The sequence below is a fragment of the Physcomitrium patens genome, chromosome 10, assembly GCF_059467195.1.
Source record: "Physcomitrium patens ecotype Gransden chromosome 10, ASM5946719v1, whole genome shotgun sequence".
Classification (NCBI taxonomy): domain Eukaryota; kingdom Viridiplantae; phylum Streptophyta; class Bryopsida; order Funariales; family Funariaceae; genus Physcomitrium; species Physcomitrium patens.
Genome location: NC_143419.1, coordinates 6,882,400 through 6,904,081, shown reverse-complemented (window position 1 = coordinate 6,904,081; position 21,682 = coordinate 6,882,400). Strand labels below are relative to the sequence as shown.

The 21,682-nt window shown below is 33.9% G+C and overlaps 2 protein-coding genes across 2 annotated transcripts; one reads left to right on the top strand and one right to left on the bottom strand.

Annotated features, from left to right (window-relative positions):
* Nucleotides 1–272: 272 nt before the first annotated feature.
* Nucleotides 273–3,344, bottom strand: LOC112287241 (uncharacterized). The gene is made up of 6 exons (XM_024530061.3): nt 2,323–3,344; nt 1,785–1,859; nt 1,598–1,661; nt 1,128–1,329; nt 846–928; nt 273–600 (listed from the first exon to the last, which is right to left on the bottom strand). Exons 1-5 carry the CDS (start codon nt 2,787–2,789, stop codon nt 876–878), a joined length of 861 nt encoding a protein of 286 aa, XP_024385829.1. The 5' UTR covers nt 2,790–3,344; the 3' UTR covers nt 273–600; nt 846–875.
* A 4,480-nt stretch (nt 3,345–7,824) lies between these two features.
* Nucleotides 7,825–12,443, top strand: LOC112287912 (mannosyl-oligosaccharide 1,2-alpha-mannosidase MNS3). Its single transcript, XM_024531531.3, has 9 exons — nt 7,825–8,688; nt 9,013–9,270; nt 9,421–9,690; nt 9,817–10,232; nt 10,383–10,650; nt 10,883–10,955; nt 11,206–11,330; nt 11,458–11,603; nt 11,802–12,443. The coding sequence occupies exons 1-9, from the start codon at nt 8,611–8,613 to the stop codon at nt 12,211–12,213; spliced, it is 2,046 nt and encodes a 681-aa protein (XP_024387299.1). The 5' UTR covers nt 7,825–8,610; the 3' UTR covers nt 12,214–12,443.
* The last annotated feature ends 9,239 nt before the right edge of the window (nt 12,444–21,682 follow it).

Sequence of the window (21,682 nt, the reverse complement as noted above, 5' to 3'; positions counted from 1 at the left end):
AACACTCCATTACACTTTGTCATTTTCACTTCCAAACTTCAACACACAACCCCAAAGTAATTGAACTGACTGATTTACTATATTTACCGATTGAAATAATGTTGCAAAAGATCTGATAAGAAACATTGTTGTGTCACTAGCGTATGCTGAACAGATGAAATTTAATATATTTCCACTCCAGGTATACTCCAATGTGATGTGAACTGTGGTAATGCTGTTGATGGTTCTATTCAAAATTCATCACAGAAAAACATAATGAAATGGCACAAATGTAAGAAGAAGTATTATTCTTGACATTGCAATTGTGCAACCAGTGACATAGTTAAAAGGAACTACTTGGACACTAAGAGTTGTGGTAAATAATCGTAGAATTTGTGAGAAACGCTAAAGATGTTGTCTAAAAGTAAGAAAAACTGTGATTGCTCCAATAAAGTCTCGAATAAACTCGTAGCAGATGAACAGCTCTCATAGCACTAAATAATTACGACAGTTTCTCGCCTCAGTTGTTCCATGTGCACAATTCCTAACGGAAAGTACGTATGGAGTATTGAACCATCCCCCTCAGCCATATCACAGCTATTTTCTGCTGGGTCCAGCATCCTTGGATTTGCAGAACACAGAATACATGGCATCTAGAGGCTCAGTTTACAGAATACAAATGTAAAATTATTGAAACGAGACTCACAACTCCACTGAGCAAATAAAAATAAGAATAAGTACCATCACCCTAATTTGGTACATTTTGACAACATCATTAAGACAACTTACAGATCAAACATAGTGACATGAAGGCAATACAACCAAATACGAAAGTGAGGTCAGGTTTCAAGTGGATGTAGACTCACAATTAAATCCCGGTGATGCTTAAAATCTGGTTAGTGTGGTCGGAACGGAAACACAAATGAAATGCTTTTTCCCGGCTTGAGACCTACAGATAGCATCACATCACAGATCGAATAAGTAGAAAATAGCCTATGAATTTCCGTACTGTTATTGACATACCAAAGTAGTCAGAATCAGACTGCCGCAGCAAGATCTATGTTTAGAGATATGACGAGCATGACTCATGTTTTCCAGCTATTTTCATTCGCAGATATGCTTTAAAATGAGCTACAAATTAGACTTACATTCATTAAAGCATTGAGAGGTGCAACTTTCAGTAACTTTTTTAACATCTGACTTGTCCAAAACGTAACCCGTCTCCTCCTTGACCTCCACCAAGTGCCGTGAAACAGCACTCTCGCATGCCCTCTCACATGGGGTAGCACATGACTCCTCTCTAGTTTGTCCCTGGCCTTTTGCACACGATGGTTCTCCAATGATAGTCACCTAAAACACACACGCTCATGCATGTTATTGACTACTGGTAGTAGCTTTCGCTCCTAATTGAACAAGGCAACTGTATGTCTGATTTCAGGAGGTTCAGGTGTAGGAACGATTTCAGTACTTCGTCGTAGTCAGTAGAAATCGGAAAGAGACATTGACAATCCCAAAGTGTATTGCAGTGCTGCGCAAGCACAACAGTATAGAACAAAGATGAATAATTTTCCATTGAATTAATATAAAGAGGCGATCAAAGCAGAAGGGAGTTCATTACTTTCAGACCAGCTGGTACGCCTTGCAGCTCAGGAGTTTCTTTGCTTGCGTCCAGGGCATTTACACTGCAAAAAGATGTATCACCATAGAATGCAAAACGGGCGTAATTATTTTCATGAGATGTTCTACATGTTGCATCTGTTGGTCATTTACAAGATGAAAAACCAGGGGTGAGAAAAAGTATGTACCACGTTGACGCAGTGAATCCCTTCCTCCGCCCTACGACCTTGTTATCGACTACATCTTCGATCAAGTATTTCTTCCTGTGGTCAGAGCAGCACCATCCAAGCACCCAATCCCAAACCCCTCAAAACAGCATTTATATAACTCTCAAAACACAATTCTGTAATGAGAACGAAACACAGTATTTTAAGGACCGTGAGTATTGCAAATTCAAAGAGCAAGTTCCTGTCCTCCAATTTATCCCGATAGAGTTTGCACAACCATATGCCATGTCAAGAGCTACTGATCACTAAGATTCTTGAAACACCTTGCATTCAAAGAATCTCTATACCATCCAAACTTGCAGGCCCATTAGAAAAATGGACTGCTAGAGTTAAAATTCTCCACGAAGAAATGGATCCAACAGGTCATGACGAAGTGAAATGAACAAGGTTATTAAATATTCCAGAAGATCAAAAAGCTCCAGTTCATACAGATTACGAGAGTGCAAGGGTATAGGTCACAAATCGGGAAAGAAAAGAGGGTGGACGTGGAGTCACCTACAATATGCTGCCATACAGAGTGAAAGGCTCCACTGGATCCTTCTCTACTTTAGGCTGTCCAAACCAATTAAACGCCATTGCTGGCTCTCCAACTGCTGCAGCTCCAACCATCACCATGGCTGCCAAAGTGGCCATCATCCATTTCTTCTCTCCTCTTATTACGCTAATTACGGTGTCGTCACTACTTGAACGTCCAGAGTCGGAAACTTTTATCTCAACACCTTCTCCTGCCGCTGTAGCATCTGTGCCTGATGTGACAGAGCAATTCACTTTCACAGGACTCTTCAACTTCCTCCGAAAAGTTTGCAAACCACTCCAGTGTCCACCTGTGCACATTGCCAGACCTAAAACGGACGAAGCTGAGGGGCAAGACACCAGAGAAGCAGTAGTCACTACTGCCCTATGATGAATTGGGTCGCCTTGAAATCCACATTGTAACCCAAAACAGTGCGCGAATTGAGCTGACATGATGAATACGAAAGCCCAGCGAGAATTGCACCAAGGATTTCACAATCCCTATCTCACGCAGAAGCTCCAAAGCAAAGTGACATAATCTACACGGCACTTCTTGCTCAAAACAGATACTTCAGGATTCGAAGAGCAACCAAAACGAACATCAATCAGTGTTTCGCTCTCCTCCGCATCTTCTTCCAGGCTAAAGTGGATCGCTCACACCCCAATTACAATACTCCAAAGCTTCGAACCACATTCAAAATCCTGCCCACAGTTGTATAACACACTTGGTTTGAGTCCAAAGGAGGAAAGCTGCACCCCACAAGTTGGTGCCACTACCGTAATATGCGACCAGCTCATGAGTAGAAAGTGTGAGGAAAAAAAACAGAGATGTTGAGGTGGGTGAGAAAAACACTCGTGAATCTTGGAGTGGTGGAATTTGCAAGGGCACTATGTGAGAGGATATGAGGGCGACAGGGGATGAGAGGCTGTCGAGGCAGCTCTTTCCCTGGGAGCGGTGAAGCGCACCGCTACTTTCCCTTCCTTCCCTCTCACCATGGCCTGGCCTGGATGGAGTGAGGCTCTCTCTCCCCTTCCCCTCCACCCTATCCGCTTCACTAAGTACCCATGACATAGGTATTTGTTGTGCTAGTTTTCACAAAGAAGATAGTTTTACAATCATGCATTAAATTGTAAGTATATTTTGTGAGTATGTATGTCCTATTTACAACTTTCTTGTAGTTTGACATCATCTTGGACTTGAATGAAAATACCTTGTTTTAAATGTAATTAATCAAACCTCTCCATTATTAAAACTTTTAGAGCTTTAATCTAGTCATTACTATTTTTGTTTTTGGTTTTCTTTATTATTAACATCCTTCTTCTACCATAGGTCTTGTTGGCACCTCCTCTTTTGTAGGCATCTACCCCTTGGTTGTTTGGACTTCTTAATAAAAGTGTACAAGAGGAGATCCATGACTATTTGAACTTCTTACTTAGAATGGTTTAGGTAGAAAATGGAGTGGCTTAACATTGTGATAAAACAAGCATTCTATTAAATAAAGGATTATAATTTTTATTAATTTTTAGATCAATAGAGAAATTTGATAGAATGTCATTGGTTGCATGCATATGCTTTTGAGAGTCTTCTTGCCAATATGCTAATTGTGCAAAAAAAAAAAAAAAAAAAAAAAAATAGAAACCATGATTTATATAGCAATATTCCAAATATTCCAAATATATATATATATATATATATATATATTACAAATGCCACACTCTCAAATCATAAAACCACCAAATCTTAACCACAAAAGAATCACATAATTTTTTATATACTTTGATCAAGATTCTTAAAGCAACAAAAATGATTGATGTATTCCAAAGTATGAAGTAGAAGAAATTATGTAAAGTACACGTATTATTTTATTATTGTAACAATGTAGCATTTATCATAGTAAAAACCATAATATTTTTAGTAGCAATGAAAGTAATATTGCATGCAAGTCTTTTCTAAAAACTTACATTATATTTTGTTCTTAAAACATCATTCAAAAAACAAGTGTAAGAAGAAGTGAATAAAATTAAAAAATTGTTCTATTTGTTGTTTTAGGACTACTATTTCTACCAATAGATGAAACAACATTGTGCATAAGCCACTTACAAATATTATATTATTTTGATTTAGAAGAAACTTTTATTTGAATTTAATTGATATAAGTAAAAAAAAACAAAAAAAACAAAAAAAAAACAAAAACAAAAAAAACAAACAAACAAACAAATAAACAAACAAATAAACAAACAAATATCAAAGAAATACATTAAAAAAATTAGTCCACATATCATGATTTAAGTGTGCATCAACAATGCCACTTGAATGATAGATGCTATAGATGAAACTACTTGAACATATATTATTGTGATAAAAAAATAAATCTTAAATATTTTGTAAGTTATATGACTATTCATTGTGAATAAAAAAATTATTTATTAGAATGAGCAATGTTATTTCAAATTGAACTTACATATCTAATAATAGATTATACAAATTATTATTGGCTTCTTGAGTAGTTCTAACTTCCCCTCTGAGTAAGCTTTTCTACTATTGGTCATGTGCGTGAGTGATGGATAGATCGGCAATTTATGAAGCAATTAGATTTCTCTTTCTATTTGGAGTAGTTTTTTCTTTTGCGTTTAGGATCATTGATATTATAAAGTCTATAAAGAAATACAAATTTCATGTGCAAAAAAAAGGATCTTAAATCAATATACACTACATAAGGATAAAATTTATCATTCTATATATATATATATATATATATATATATTACTACATTAGTAAACATAAAAAATTAGAAAATAAATTAATCAGCACAAGTAGTCACTAAAGATATTTATTTAGTTTGAGAAACACCTAAGCTAACACTATTGAAATAAATACCTAAACATTGATTGAAAACTAAATGACATAGAAATGATTTTCTTAGAGGTTGTCAAGAAGAGTTTATTTTGTCTTTTAGAATTAAGTTATCAAAATTATTATTATCCAAATTTAATTGAATCGACTATTACAATAAAGTCAAAGACTTATTAGCTAAAGAGCCATGCAAATAACTTCCGGATAATCAACTTCTATATTAAAAAACTTTTAAAAGCTTCAAGACTTTTCAATAGCAAATAAAACAAAATATTTAATCAACATAATTGAACCATTGATTATAATTGTAAAAATATTTATAAAGCAATTTTACTTTCAATTTTATTTTTTTATAATTTTTTATTTATTTAGTGGAACTTGCAAAAATTGCCAACTTCCAATCTTAAAAACCATAATATCTATACAAATCAATAAGCGCTAAAGAGTTCAACCAAAAAAGTTGCAAAAACACAAAAGTAGGTTTAAAATCCTAAACTACTTTAGCAATTAGAATCAATTCATTTCTATTATATAGAATTGTACAAAAATAAAAGTAATATAAATTGCACCTCTCTATATACTCAAACATTTTCTACACATGAAAGAATATTATGCATTAAAAAAAATAAGCCATCGTACAAAGAATTAGAAAGAAGCTACTTAGTACTAAAATTCACCTAGTTTTTAACAAAATCAAGAATGCAGATAATTGATACAATATTATTAGCAACTACTATGCATTCTTTAAATCTTTGATTTGATACAAACTAAAGATTAGTGATTCTTTTGTCCTTTGTTTCAATGTCCAACTTGAAATGTGAATAGATATAAAAAAATCTCCCACCTCATATCTTCACATATACCCAATACATCATTTTTCTTCCCAATAAGATCAACAATCATTCTCAAACCTATTTTCAATGTACAAAAACTAAGAAGTCAAATTACTTCTAGTATTGTAGCATACAACTGCTATAGAAAATTATCTACATGACAACGACATAAAATCATTTACCATTGAGTCTATCCTAAGGAAAAGTTGAGTTTAATAGGTGTTTAGTTGTTGTTCTTCTTCCATGCAAGAGCAATGCTTACTACCACAATAGTTGCTTCAAGTGTTCACTAAACCATCAATCAATTGGATCAATGCATGCTATAACCTCAATGCACAAGTTTCTTCATGCACAAGATTATGATTTGAGCTTGCATCATTCTTAATATTATGTATTTGTGCATAATTTTATGATACAATCAACATTAACTTCATTTTGTTACGACTATAAAAACTCAAGTTTTGCTTCACTTTTGATGAAAACAATAATGCATGTAGCAAATCAAAGAGGATTTTTGTTTCCTCTTGTTTATCCCATGTATTTGTCTCTTCTTAAGTTGTTTTACATAATAGATTATGAAAACATATCTTGACACTTTCAAACAAGATTGTACAACTCACACTATAAATCTGTTTTATAGAAAATTATACAAAAGAATTATAATTCATAGGTCTCATTATTAAGGTTTAATAGATGTATGTGTATATGTATGTATGTATGTATGTATGTATGGATAAGCATATTATTTAGCAACTTAATTTAGTAAATTGTTTGAATTATTGTCAATGATACTAACAAAAACCTATTTTGTGTAGAATATGCTCATGACACATTTACTTGAGATTTAATAAGTTCTCATAACTATTATTTAATATAAAAGACATACCAAAAATTTAAAATTACACTTCAAGAAAAAAAAATGGTCTTAGTGCACACACACTTCTTAGCTTAGTAAAGGCTATAAGCATAGATGATAAATTTTGGTACAATTTTACAAATTACAAAAACAACCAAACAATATCTTGTAATTTTGCATATCATTAAGGAATATGAACTTCCAAAAAGTTTGCTATGACTAAACAGAAATTCCACAAAAGTGAATATTTATGAAAAAATACACAATCAGTTTCATATATTAAAATACATTGTAATATAATTTGAAGAGTTTTTTCACACAGAAAGGTGGAATGTGATGCAGAATTTTCATTAATGTGCAATTAAAAACACTAAATCTGTTCATAAGAAATTTTAAAAAGATTCAAAATGAAAACCAATTCAAACATGTCTTAAATATGATTATTAAAAAGTTATACAACAAAGTTGCGGTAAAATAAAACAATGCTATGACTAAATTTAAAAAGTACACAAAACAACATGCCTCAAATAATTCATTCTAAACATCCAATATCTGTAAGAATAACCTCCATCCACACCAACAATGCTACCAAGCAGAAAGCAAAAGATATCAAGAAATAAAAGGTGTATTCTACCAGAGATATGTCTAGAATCATCTTGATATCAAAACTAGCCGTAACTTTCAAAATAAGAAACATTAGCTACCTATTAAAAGGTGAAGAAAAGATCAATGACTAATGAACCAATGTGCACATTCAAAATTACATTTATAAACACCAAAAACATTCCCATATATTTACTTACAGCCAGAAGGGTCGGGTCTGACTGGGCGCCACGCAGCGAGCGAACGTCCCAGTTCCGGACTCCATTCGTTGTCTTGTTTGTGTGTGGCTTCGTGCAGTGCAGATCTGGGGTTTTTTCCGCGAGACCCGGATAATTGGTCGATTGTTGTACTTGATTTCGGCTCCCACTTGCGGGTTCGGAACTCAACCTCCTGTTGAAGGGAGCCTCTGGTGGGAGAGGCCAAAGAAGGGCGGGTGCAGATCGCGTCGGAGGTGGTGTGCCTAATTATTTTTCGTTATTTATTGTTAGACGATGGAATTCGCGGTCGTAGATGGCAAAAGCGTCTTTGGGGTCAAGGATTTGCCGTTTTTAGCCGAGGGAAGGCATTCTGTCGGTGTAATGCGGAAATCGCGGAAGCAGGGGTTTAATAGGGTGGTCTTGACCTAACATGTGCCATGAGGTCGGTGGGAGAGGAGGCTTAGGTGTTGGAGGCCTCGTCCTTGAATCCGTTGCTCCGTTGTTCCATTTGTGGTGCGAGGAGTGTCGCCAGAGCGGAGCCTGTCACGAGCTCTGTGGTGGGGGCTTAAATTTGGGGTTCCGGCACCTGGCGCGTCCGCCCGAGAGTTTGAAAGTTGGTGAGGATACATTGTGAGCTTCCGGTCCGATGTTCGTTTTTGGTCCCAGAGCCGAGAGGGTCAAAAGCAAATTGTTGAGGGTGCGATGATGTCGTGGTAGTGCGAGATCCTTGGGAGGAGAGAGCTCGACCACAGGAGCCAGGGCGTGCGCATCACCTGTAGAAGACGGGGCAGACCATCGCAGCATTCGACCGAATCTCGCCTTTGAGCTTGGGTGACAGTTGCAGCAGGACGAAATGCCGGTGGTTCTGGGCGATTTGAGAGGGTTTGCAAGCACGCGAGAGTGATGCTCTGGAGTCGATCGAGGGACAGACATGGCACCTGTGCTGCCATACTCCAACAAAGACACAAAGTACGACAACGCTAAGTTTCGGAGGCGCACTCGTCTGAGGGTAAGCTCTGACATTCTCACCGCTGCTTGCTTGACTGGAAACTACTTGCTGCAGGCAGCCACTATCGGCAGGTTTTTGTGGCTGTGTAGGAGTGCGCCGCAAGCTTGCGAGAGAGTGTAGACGTTTGCGTTTTGAAAGGAATGCAGATTTGTAGATCTGAGAAGCAGTTCCCGGATGTTGGATCTGCGATGGAAAGTGACGAATCTTTTGCGGAGAGGTGCTTGTTAGGTCAGTGGGCAGAAGGATCGCATGTGGTTCTGAATTGTGTGGTATGGGTGCGAGGTGCAGCCCAGCTAACTGTTGGCTTGTTTCGCGTGGGTGTAGAGGTTTGTGCAAGCTATACGTAACAGCAATGTGAAGAAGCAATGTGGATCCTGCGGGATTGGGCAGTTACTATTGCTACTTTTGATTACGGGTCTCATGTACCTTGCAGTCACACATTCCAAACACTCCGCTGCAAGTCACGGGAAGAAGGTCGGGAAAAGGTTCGAAGGCACTGAAACGTTGTCACAGCTATGGAATAGAAAGGGAGCACCAAAGGTCAGCAGCCCAGGGAAGGTGGCTCACGGCGGCGGTATCAGTGTGAGTGGATTCAACGTCGATGCGAAGAATGCTTGCGTTGATCTGGAAGACGAGAAAGTAGGTCCAAGTCGAAGTTCTTTTGTCCGTGATGTTTGAGTAGACAGTTTGCATAACCGCAGTTTTGCGTGCCGCCGGATTTTGTTGTCGCAGACTACTGAGGACACTGCACTGTGGAAGCAACGGCAAGCAGAGGTTGCGGGAGCTTTTGTGCATGCCTGGAAGGGGTACACAAGCTACGCACAGGGCTATGACGAATTGCAGCCGGTCAGGAAAGCAGGGGTGGACGACTTGGGCGGGCTCGGTGTCACTGTGATAGATGCTCTGGACACTGCCATGATAATGGGGTTGAAAGATGTCGTTCGGGATGCTGGGTCCTGGATACAGAAAGAGCTGATGGGGAGAATTGCGGCCAGGGGACAGGTGATTTATTTACCTCCAGCATGGTCTTCGGCGCTGTAGTGTTATGGTGTCGCGTAGGTGGGCAACCCGAAGGAGGTGCCGCGATGGTTGTTTGATGCCTGCGTGGTGTGTGGTCTGGATGTGCAGGTGAATTTGTTCGAGACAACTATTCGTGTTTTAGGCGGCCTTCTTAGCGCTTACCATCTGAGAGGAGGAGGCGCGAGCAAAGGTTGGGGGGCAGCGGGGAAGGCTCACATCGTGGGGCCGGATCCGGAGGTGTACCTGGACTGTGCGAAGGATCTAGGCGATCGCTTGATGTCTGCCTTCACCAACAGCAAGTCGGCCGTTCCTTACAGTGACGTTTTTCTGAAGGAAAGGACTGCACGCCGCGCGGGCGATTTCAGCGGCGCTGCGAGCACAGCTGAAGCAACTTCTGTTCAGCTGGAGTTTTCTTATCTTAGCCACGTGACGGGAGATTCGAAGTATGAGAAAGCAGCGATGGCCGTGTACGAGCACATCAATAGGCTTCCAAAGACGGAGGGTTTGGTTCCTATTTTCATAAGGTAAGTCCTTACTGGCGTCTTACACCGCTGCTCTGAGCGCAAGTGGGCAGCAGGATTGGCGCGTATTAGACAGGCTTGCAGGCGGTGGTTGAATGCATGGGCGAACTCGGAGGTTGGCTTGCTGACGAGGGTTAGTGCACAATGTTGCAGTCCGGATACAGGGAACTTTGAAGGACACAACATAAGGCTGGGATCTCGCGGGGACAGCTATTACGAGTACCTGCTGAAGGTCTGGATACAGCATGGCGGCGCCGCTCACAATGAATCAAGCGTGGCTTATCTGAGAGAGATGTACGAGGAGGCGATGGGAGGGGTGCGGCACAAGCTGGTCGCCAAGTCCGAACCGAATGGTTTGGTTTTTGTGGGAGAGCTACCAAATGGTGCCGGCTCTGCTTTGCACCCAAAGATGGATCATCTGGTAGGATTCAGGAGCTCTTGTTTGCTTGGTTGCGCGTACTATTTTGCGGGTTGTTCTGAGTCGATACTCTTATAACTGCACTTCCGGGCTGCTTGTCTCCTTGCCTCGCCCCGAGAAGGGCTTCTTGTTCATTGTGCGCAATTCCGAAACAGGGTGCAGATCTGGTTAGATTTGGCAATTTGAGAGTTTTTGAAGTGGTGGTTGTGTGCGCTGCGGTGAGAATGTTTTGCAGGTTTGCTTCTTAGCAGGGAACCTCGCACTGGGTGCAACTAGAGGTCGTACCTTGAAGGACGCAATGTCGGAGGGTAATGCACGCATCTGTTTGAACCAGGAGTGGTTTTTCTTTTCAGGATTGTGTTTATTCTTTTTCTTTTTGTTTCTTTGTTGGAATACAGATTGTTGTGAAAAGCGGTTCGCGTTGTCTTGTGTATTTTTGTTGGTTTTTCTTTGTGCGCGTAAAGTTGGAGGCTCGCAATTTTGATTTGTTTGGGGCGTATCTGTATCGCGATTGTTATATCCGGCACTGATAGTTTGAGACATGGTGTGTTTGCCCAGGTGTGTTGAGTGAGAGTGACCTGGCAGATCTGAAGCTGGCGGAGGAATTGGGAAAGACTTGCTATGAGATGTATAACGTCACCGCCACAGGACTTGCTCCAGAGATTGCTTACTTCAACATATATGTAGGTTCTTTCGACTCATCCTTGAGAGCGCTCTTCATTTGGGAGTGTTCAGGATTTTGGGTCTTACCGCGTGCGTCGTGTTTAGTGAGAGGAGCATCTGAACATAGGAGGGGACAACTTTGTGCAGGGAGAAAACCATGAAGTAGAAGGAGGGAGGGACGACTCGTTTTACAAGCACGACATTCGCATCAAGCGTGCAGATCGCCACAATCTTCTACGCCCAGAGACTGTGGAGTCTCTGTTTCTGCTTTATCGGATTACCGAGAATCCCATGTAAGCACACGTGCAGCGGCTGTTTGTGTTGCTGTTGTCGTGGACGATGGGAGTCGTTTCAGTGGTGTCGTGTGGGGGTTACGCGCTGATAGTGGGTTGGGATGCAATGATGCGAAGGTTGCGGGATTTGTACCTGGCACGCGTTCAAGCTTTTGATTGCGCATCGTTCGGTGTATTTACTGTGGCCTCTGTTTGCAGGTACCGGGAGTGGGGGTGGAAGATTTTCCAAGCGTTTGAGGCTCACACGAAGGTGAGCAGTGGGGGCTATTCATCTCTCGACGACGTGACGAGCGTTCCAGCTCCCAAGAGGGACAAGATGGAGACGTTTTTCGTGGGAGAGACTCTGAAGTATCTGTACCTGCTGTTCGGCGATTCGAACGTGCTGCCGTTGACTGAATTTGTGTTCAACACCGAGGCTCATCCACTGCCTATTCGAAGTAAGAAGGCTGCTATGATAGAGTCCGTTGCCAAGAGTGTTGGAGATGTTTCTACAGACCAACAGGCGGATGTTTCTACACACAAGCATGGAGGCAAGAAGAGGCACTCAAAGAAGAAGGCTGCGGAGGAGGAGGCAGATGGGGCCACGATCAGGGATATTCTGATGAAGTAGGCTTGTGTGTTTTTTGGTAGCAGTGGTAGATTTGGTAAGTAGTTGGGGGACCCACCACCTCGAAGGCCGCGCCAAGGCTGCGGCTTTGCTCATGGGTGCGGGGACGAAAGCACAGTACGGTGATGGCGTTCGAGGTCGAGTGGATCACGTTGAGGTCTGGCTGGGTCCTCGCAATGAGGCGGATCCTCCTTGGCGTATTAGCCATTCCAACATCATTTTGATTCTATTAACACTGGCTCCTGATTTGGTGATGATCGAGATGAATGGTGTTTGCGAGTAGTAACGTGGAAACGATCTTGGCTGTTTCGTTTGAACGCTTCGTTTGAAGTACGGTAAGAAGGAGTAGAGCGGGGTGAGGTTGATGTCGAGATTTTGTGGTGGGTTGAGGGATTGTGGTACGAAAGGAAGAGACACATGCAAGTTGGACGTATTCGTGGCTGCCCGGGTTCGTTTTGGTCTGGGATGCCATGACATGCATAGAAAGTAGCGTTGACGAGCATGAAGTGAATGTGGGCGAAGCAGCCATTGGGATCACAAGAGAAGGTAGAGTGCGGTGGCATTTTGGTGGAGGGGGCGGAGGGGATAGTTTTGTGATACGGAAAGTAGCAGTTTGAATAAGATTCTGGGACTGTGCTGTCGAGTGTGTGGGCATGAATAGAGGGAGATGGGGATCGTGTTGGAGGGAGGTGTTTGTAAGTGTGGGCGGGGTTTTGAACGGAGGCATGCTGGGAGAAGTGGAAGCTGTCATAGACCGGAGGAAATCGGGTAGATGACAGAAGAGTAAGATGTTGATGAAAGATTGTGATGATGATCGTCGTCTTGCTTGTCGAGAAATGAGCGGGGTGTGGATAACTGGAATGGGCAAGTTGAGTATGAAGCAAAGAGAGAAGCGAATTGGAAGCGTATGTAGTTTTCATCGAGGAAGTCGGTCTCATAATCCATATTGGTCGTTTCATCGTTTTTTTCTTTCAGTGTAGTCATCTTTTATGCTCGATTGTTTGGAAATTATGTGAGGCACTATTAATTTTTATTGAAATATTTGTAATTGTCGTACTTACTACAGTCGTGTTAGGAATGGTCTTTATTATGTGTTTAAATTTCTTGGCATTGTGGATGGAATAATCATTTTTCACATCGACCACTTAATGGCTTGATTACGGAAGTTTTTGTGTTGTTTTAGTGAGGAAGAGTTTTTGTGAGATGTACCTGATATACTTTGGGTTACAATTTTAGCTCTCGTGATTATAAATTGTCTTTAAGTACAATATATTGTATTAACTAGAAATCTAATATTTTAAGATTTTAGTTTTAATTTCGTTTTGGTTGTTTCCTTTATTCTTTTATTTAGATTTTTAACTTTTAACAGTACCTTGTGATAGACATGTGAAGTTTTATGAGATTGTGTCATATTTTATTTGACTATCAGAACTATTAGTAGATTGTTGTTATGAAGTCATTTTATAAATTAGTTTTGAAGGCCTCAACCAATGTTAATTTTATAAGATATTTTCATTAATATTGAATTATTGTGGCTGTTGTAGTTGATTAAGTAGTTATGTAAATTTGTTTTGAAGTTGTTAAAATATATGTATACTACAAGGAGGTTTTAGTCATACTTGTAAGTTTTCAGAAATAGATAGGTATGAAGTATTGATGTGCTTTGTATAATTTGTTGTTAGTAGTAGTGAGGCTGTGGGTGTACAACTAGTTTTGGTTTTAAATACCTTTTAAAATCTTCTAGATATATTTACGACTTTGTTGGGGTTTTTAGGAATCTTGATTTTTTTTTAAAACCTTTTAAAATATATTGAAATCTTTTAGATTCTTTCATAACCACTTAAAATACTCTACATTTGTTTACAATTGAGTATAGATAATTCTATAAACTCGTAGGATTTTTTTTATTCTTAAAATCTCTCATTGAAGGTTTTCTTCAATTTACCTTGCTGTGGTACACATAATGTGTAATAACATGAGCCATATTATCCTTCCTAGCATAAATTTGAAGTCATTCAAGTGTTGTCTAATTTCTAGTTCAATATATAGTTTTGTTTATAATTCAATATTTTAGTTAATTTTTACTTCTTAATATATTCTTACATAATATTTACATATTTGAAATCAAGTTACAATTATATTTTATTCTACAAACAATAATGCTTAAAATCTAATATGATATATTTGTAAGTATAGATTTTGTACTCTAATTATTTAGAGAGAATTTGATATCAAAGTCATGTATGAAGAATTCAAACTATGTGAGCTTTAATTATAATCATTTTAAAATTATTATATCTTTTGTAACAATTATTAGAAAGAAAATACAGACTAATTAAAAAACATCAACTATGCTTGTTTAACTTTTTTATTTTATGATTCTTTATATAATAAAGCCACAAGAAAAATGTGGTATTTTAATTAAAATCTATTTATAAATTTTAAAAATTAGAAGAGTTTGAATATCTTAAAATATTTTCTAATTTTTTCAATCATTTTCTTTAAAATTATTTTTTGATTTCCTATTCCATATATTGAATAGTTATAAATAATTTGTATTGAAAAAAAAATCTTATATCAAAATATTAAAAAATATGACATACCATATTAACTTTAGTGCTTATAAATATTAAATATTTAACACTTTTCTAAGAGTTTTATTCAAATCATTTATAACAACATATCATAAATTAATGTACAAACATACCTTGAATTCTTACATAATATATCTTTTTATTATACTACATAATATGATTTACTTTAAACTTGAATTTAAAAATATAAATTAAAATTACTAAACATATGTTAATAATAACCATAATTAATATAAAAAGATGTTTGTTGTATACAAGAATGTATTTTGTTATTATAAGTAAAATTTTCCAACAACAAAAGAGTTGTCCAACCATCTTGATGATAGTTGACTAGATATATCTTAAATACTACTTCAAAACTTAATTCATCTATTATTGTGTAGTAAAATATTTATATGATGAAAGATAAAAATATGGATTTTATTATAAAAGAGCCTAGTTGAAAGATATATTAGCCAAACATGGATAAAAAATAGATAGGTAATAAAAATATTTAATAATAATAATAATTTATTATTATTAATTTTTTCTTATAAGACTATAAATTTAGTAAAAATAAATAAATTAAATAATAATATAAATATCTTTAAAATAAATTTAAGAATAGAATATAATAGAAATTATTTTTAGAAACCAAGAATTAATATCCAAAGAAAATTGGTTGTGAATTAAGATAAAAATCAAATCCTAAGGCATAAAATCACATATCTATGGCAATTTTGAGGTTCTTTGATTGATTGGAGAGTGGAGTTTGATAGCAAACTAGAATGAGGCTCTTTAGATATTTATTTTAGGTGATTTGAGATGATATTATCTTTGTGAAGGCTTTGCAAAGTCAAGATTGTTTTATTGTGACTTTAGATTTTGAAAAATATAAAGAGCATATACTTTGATTTTTTTTGTAAGATTGATAGATAATCTATAAGTATAATTTTTTAATTAAGTATTTATTGTTGTTTTAAATATTTATTATAAATTTGAGATTAATTGAATAGTTCATATGAAGGTTATTGGAATTCAAAGTATTAAAGTTTCAAGAATTAGAGTTCAAAGGATCAGTGAGGATTTTAAAGATTTGCAGCAATCTGCTATATGGATTAAAATAAAATTTTGCATATTAATATCAGACTTAATTTTTAATATTTATGCAAAACTTAAGAGCCATTGGATAGTGAAATCAAGAAATATTGGCCTTGAGAGATTGGCATTAATGTTACTTAAGGAGGCTTACTAATACCTAAGCTGATTAAAAGGTTTATTATCTATTTGGTAAGTTTTATCTTTTTTTAAAAAAATACTTTTTTTAATTAAATAATTAAAAAGTCTAAAAATTTTGAGTTAAAATGAATAATTAATTTATTAATTATTAATATTTTAATCCGATGTAGGATTAATTGAGGCTTTATTTAAGATTTAAGATTTGATTAGAATTTGAATAAGATTAGTTAAGATTTTTAAGATCTCATTAGGATCTCATTAAGATTTGGTTAGAATTTACTAAGTATTTGTTGAGGATTTATTTAAGACAATTTGAGGCTTTGATTATGATTCATTTAGAATTTATTGATTTTTTTTTATTATTAATATTTTAAAACATTTCTTTATTATTTCTTTAGATTTTTTATTTATATTATGCCTTGATAATTGTTTTTTAGGAATATTTTTTAAATATTTTTTATTAATTTCTTTATGTTCTTTTTATAACTTCTTTAAAATTACTTTTAAATTTGATTAAAATTTTATTAGAATTATTAAGGTTTAATTAAAATTTATTTAAGATTCTTTTAGAATTTTTAGGATTTTTTTTCTCGCAATTTCTAATTTTCTTTTAAGCAAAATATTTGGTGCATTCTTAAGCAAGTCTTCACATAATACAACATTATTTTGTTTGTCCATCATTTTAAAAATAAAAAGCCAAAGATAGTGTTTTGTCTACCATCAATACTTTGAAAAGTGTTCTTCAAAACCTTCATACAAATTGAATCCCATTATCTAATATAATACTCATTAGCAATCCATAGTAACAATAAATATTGTAAATAAAAAGTTTAGCAATTTCTTCACAAGTAATAATTTTTATACATTATACAAAATATACCATTGTAGTAAAATAATCTTCTATCATAAATACAAAATCATGTGAATTTAAAATTAAAAGATTTGTGATAAAATTCATAGAAACAAAAGACCATAGATGTTTTGATATAAGTGATGATTGGAGGTGTCTATAGGGTCAATGACAAGGAATTTTTTATCTAGATTAAACATCACATGATTGAACAAAGATTTTAGTTATTTTTTAAATTTAAGGCCAAAAAAAATCTCTAGATATGAATTTTAAGATCTTGTTGTTTTTAAAATATTATATAGCTAAAAAATTGTGATGAGCTCGAAAAGAATATAATCATGCTTCATCTTCTAGAATATGTAAGCATCTCTCAAAATAAAGAAGATTTTTCCTAAAATCAAACTTAGAAGTATCATAAATTAAAAAAGGTTATTTTTAATATCATAAATAAGAAGATTTAGAAACATACTTAATTAAACTTGATTAAAACATATTCTATTAACAATCAATGTTGATTTTACTGCTTCAAGACAATATTGCTTTGGCTTCAAAAGAATAGTTTATTATTGATCAAAATCTACATTTCATTCTTTTGGTGCAAGATAAGAATGTATAAAAAGAGCATTTAAAAAACCTTATTATTTTTTTAGTTAATAAGTGATCTTGAATTCAAATCTTAACAAAGACATGCTTCAATGGACTTGACAGTGATTTAAAACACAAGCTCACATAAAATAATTGAGATTCTTGTGATCTATATAAACATTCATAGGATTAGAAGCACCTTCTTGATAATGAAACCATTTTTAAAATGAATCCATAATTATAAAAAAAATAAAATAAATAAATTATAGATCTTATAATTATTCTCAACAATTAAAAATTTTCTTGAATAAAAAGCTAATAGATGAAATTTGTCTTTTTTTCCATTTATAATGATTATTTATCTAAGACAAAGTTTGATGCATTGGTTTCTATAAAACAAAATGCTTTAAAAAAAAATACAAGATTGGAGTTTTAAATACTAATTTTATTTTTTTATTCCACCTAAATTTTTATTTCTAAGTCAAACATATAAATTGAGCTACAACTTAAAAAAATTCTTGATAAAAATTCTATAGTAATTAAAAATTTCTAAAAAAAATATTGTACATCTCTTGTTGTTGTTAAAATCTTCTAATCTATGATAGTCTAATCTTTTTTAGGATCAATCTTGAGCCCATTATTTAAAATGATGCATTTTAAAAGGCCAACTTGACTTGTATAAAATACATATTTTTACATCTTGGCATATAGTCTAATATTTTTAAATTTTTGTAATATTTAATAAATTTAAATTTTAATTTTAATTTTTTTTTATAATAAATTATAATAGTTTTTAGTTAATAAATAGAAAAATCACCTAAAAACTCTCAAAAAATATTATTCATTAGATGTTAAAAAAAACAAGTATATTTGTGAATCCAAAAGGCTTGACATTGTATTTAGAAGGCTTATTTATGATTCAAAATGTAATCTTTTATTTATATTTTTTTAATTTGTATCAAATTATATATTTATAATATATCTATATTTATATAGATATTTTCTTGATTCAATTAATTAAGAAGTTTTAATATTAAAGATAAAACATATCTATTTTTAATGATAATCTCAATGAGTTTTTGATAATTTATATATTTTTGTAATAATTTATCTATTTTTTCAAAAATAAGATAAGAACTTATGTTAGAGATTTTGAATGGTACAAAGTTTTTGGCCAAATTCTCATCAATATACTCCTTAAGTACAAACAACTTATTTTGTAACAAGTTATAGATTGATTCATATGGCGATTGAGATCCTTCTTAAAGTTCAATTAAATAATTATAAAAACAATGTTTTAGAAGATTATTTATATTTTTCTTTTCAAAATTTTCTTATTAATTCTTATATTGATTTAAAATATTGCTTAAAAATATTTGTAATAGAAATAACTAAAGATAATCTCTTCTTTTGCAATATGCATGAAAGCTCTTGTACTTACAAATAAAAGTTGGATTGTATTAAAACTATGAATTTCTAATTTGATAAAAAAAATCTGAGTTATGATATAGAAAAAATGTTCTTCATTTTGTAATTGCATTGTTTCTTTACATAATGTTGAATAGTGTGTTCAGGTTCTCCACAATATAAGCACAATGCTTTTTAATAATGTCAAGTCTTTTCTTGTACAATGAGAGATTTAAAATGTATTGTTTCAATTTATATAGGTTTAAGTCTTAATGAATAACTTCTTGATTTTCTTCATATGTTGATTTATTTATTTTTAAATCAAAACTTTGTTCTTAGCATCTTTTAAATAGATGATTATTGCATGCAATAGCTTAAGCAATAAATTGTTACAATGACTTTGCTTTTGGCATTGTTAATAATAAGTCTTTGATACTATCTTTTAACACATATCAAAATTGATCAATAAGAATTTTATTATTCTAATCCACATTACAAACAAAGTTTTAGATTTTAGCAACATATATGATAATTAGTGGTGATCTTTATTATAAAATAGAAATTTTAACTCTATTATATTTTCTTGGTTATTTTTTTTAAATATACTTGTAAAAAATTCTAAGAATGAATTTAGATCATATAAGATTTGTGAATCTTTTTCTATTAAATATATAAACCAAGAAAAAGCACTTTTAGATAGTAGTATGTCTATGAATCCAACTTGAGTAAATCCATCATAATATTAAAAAATATATAACTTAAGATAGATCTTGACTTGTTATAAAAATCCTCAAAGTTTTGATCTTGTTTCATCAAATATCTCTAGCATATTAATCTTTGCATCCCTGATATTTGTAGTAGCAAGACTGCTTGGATTTAATTAAGAGATTAATTTATTTGCTTCTTTCAATTGCACAACTTTTCTATATAAACATTAAATCTTATTGTTGATTTCTTCCATAGGTATAGAAATAGTACTTTTATAGTTAATATTAGTAATACATAATTTTTTTCATAAAAATATTAAGAAGCTTATATATATCCATAATAGTTGTAATTTTTTTTTCACTTTTTTCAAGTATAGCATCTATAATTATTCTTTCTATCTTTATAATATGCCATTCTAATAAATTCAAAAGTCATTTTAAATAAAATTAATTCATAGATTTTAATATCAAATAAAAAATTCTATAAAAAAATAATAAGTTTTAAAAAAATAAAAAATATTAGTTTAAAGTATGTAATTGAAAACTTTTAAGACACAAAAAAAAAAAAAAAAAAAAAAAAAAAATCTATTCACTTCTAAAACAAAACAAGAAAAATAAATTAGTACTCTTGTCAAAGTATTAGGGATATGAATCACAAGCAATCAAAGAATCAATACACTTTCGTGTCACTAAAAAAGAGTAGATTGTGAGATCTTAATTATATTCTAAAATTTAAATTTTTTTCTTTTCCTATTTTATGATAATTGAGCATGTTTGATTAGGATTTACATAAATAGAATTTAGTTTTATAGAATTTTTAGGATTACAACCCTTGATGGTATAAATTATAGCTTAATTCTTTGAATTAGGTTAATTAAGACTAAAGTAATAAGAGTTAGAAAATTAGAATAACAACTTAGTTGGTTTAATAATTTAGAGGTTGTTAGTAATTTCTATGAGGGTTGACTAAAAGTCTATGAGTGCACCTATAATCATTCATATGATTTAGGAGTTGGAATTATAATTCTCTAAAAGATTAAGTGAAGTTAGCAATGATAATTTTGAGCTTTCTTCTAAATTCGACAAATTCAAGCCGCATGGTGGTTCTTTTAATTAATGAGATTCTTTTTAATGCAATGATAGCACTGGATTTAACCTGTGGAGTGAAAAAATATATATATATATATATATATATATCAGCACCCTCTCCTTCAAAATACAAGTGAAGCAATGAAAGATGTTTTGAATATAATGGTGAAGTTAGATTTATCAAAAAATACCTTTTTGGCGACTTACAAGAGCCATTAGCCTTAGTAACGAGATTAGCTCTTGGATAAATGAAGGCCATAGATCTAGATTAGGAATCTTAAAAATCAAGGGTGGAGATGTAGCCACCCTTCTATGAGCCTCCACTCAATTGTATAAAAGAGGCTTGGTTTTCCAAGCCCTCTCTCTCTCTTCTTTTGGATGAAGGATGGAGCTATGCCAAAATTTGGCCAAAACTCTAATCTTAATTTTATTTAGATTTTAAATCTCATTTTGAACCTTGTGATTGTGTGTGTATGGATTTTGAATTGTGAAGGATGGTCATTAAGTTTTAAAATATGCTTCATTGAGGTAGATAGCTCCCTCGGCCTTCCAAATACCTCAAGGATTTCAAGGGCCTCGGATTTTCCTCAATCAGTCATTCAGTTTCTTTTTTTTCAAAGTAAAATTCCAAATAATTGTAGCTTTTGTTTTTAGCTTTCCAAAAAGATAATACTCGCTTGATTTGGAGCAAGAAAGAAGTTTTGGTGAATTTTTGAGTAAGAGGAAGTCGACTGCCTTTGCAATTTGGATCAATTGAGTTCGGAAAGGCATTTCTCAGTACTTGATAATTTTCTTCATTTTAAATTTTTGGATCATCAAGCTTTATAAGCTAAGCTCTGAAAGACACAAGTTTTGTTGGATTTAAAGACAATCTGAATTTTTAGTGAATTTCTAAGTGAAGAGGGTTGGTCGCTGTGGCAGTTTGGATCACTCAACTTCAAAGGAAGAATTCTTAGAACTGGATCATTAAATTGCAACGAGATTTATTGGATTAAGAGCGCCTTTAAGTTAGCCTTGCAACA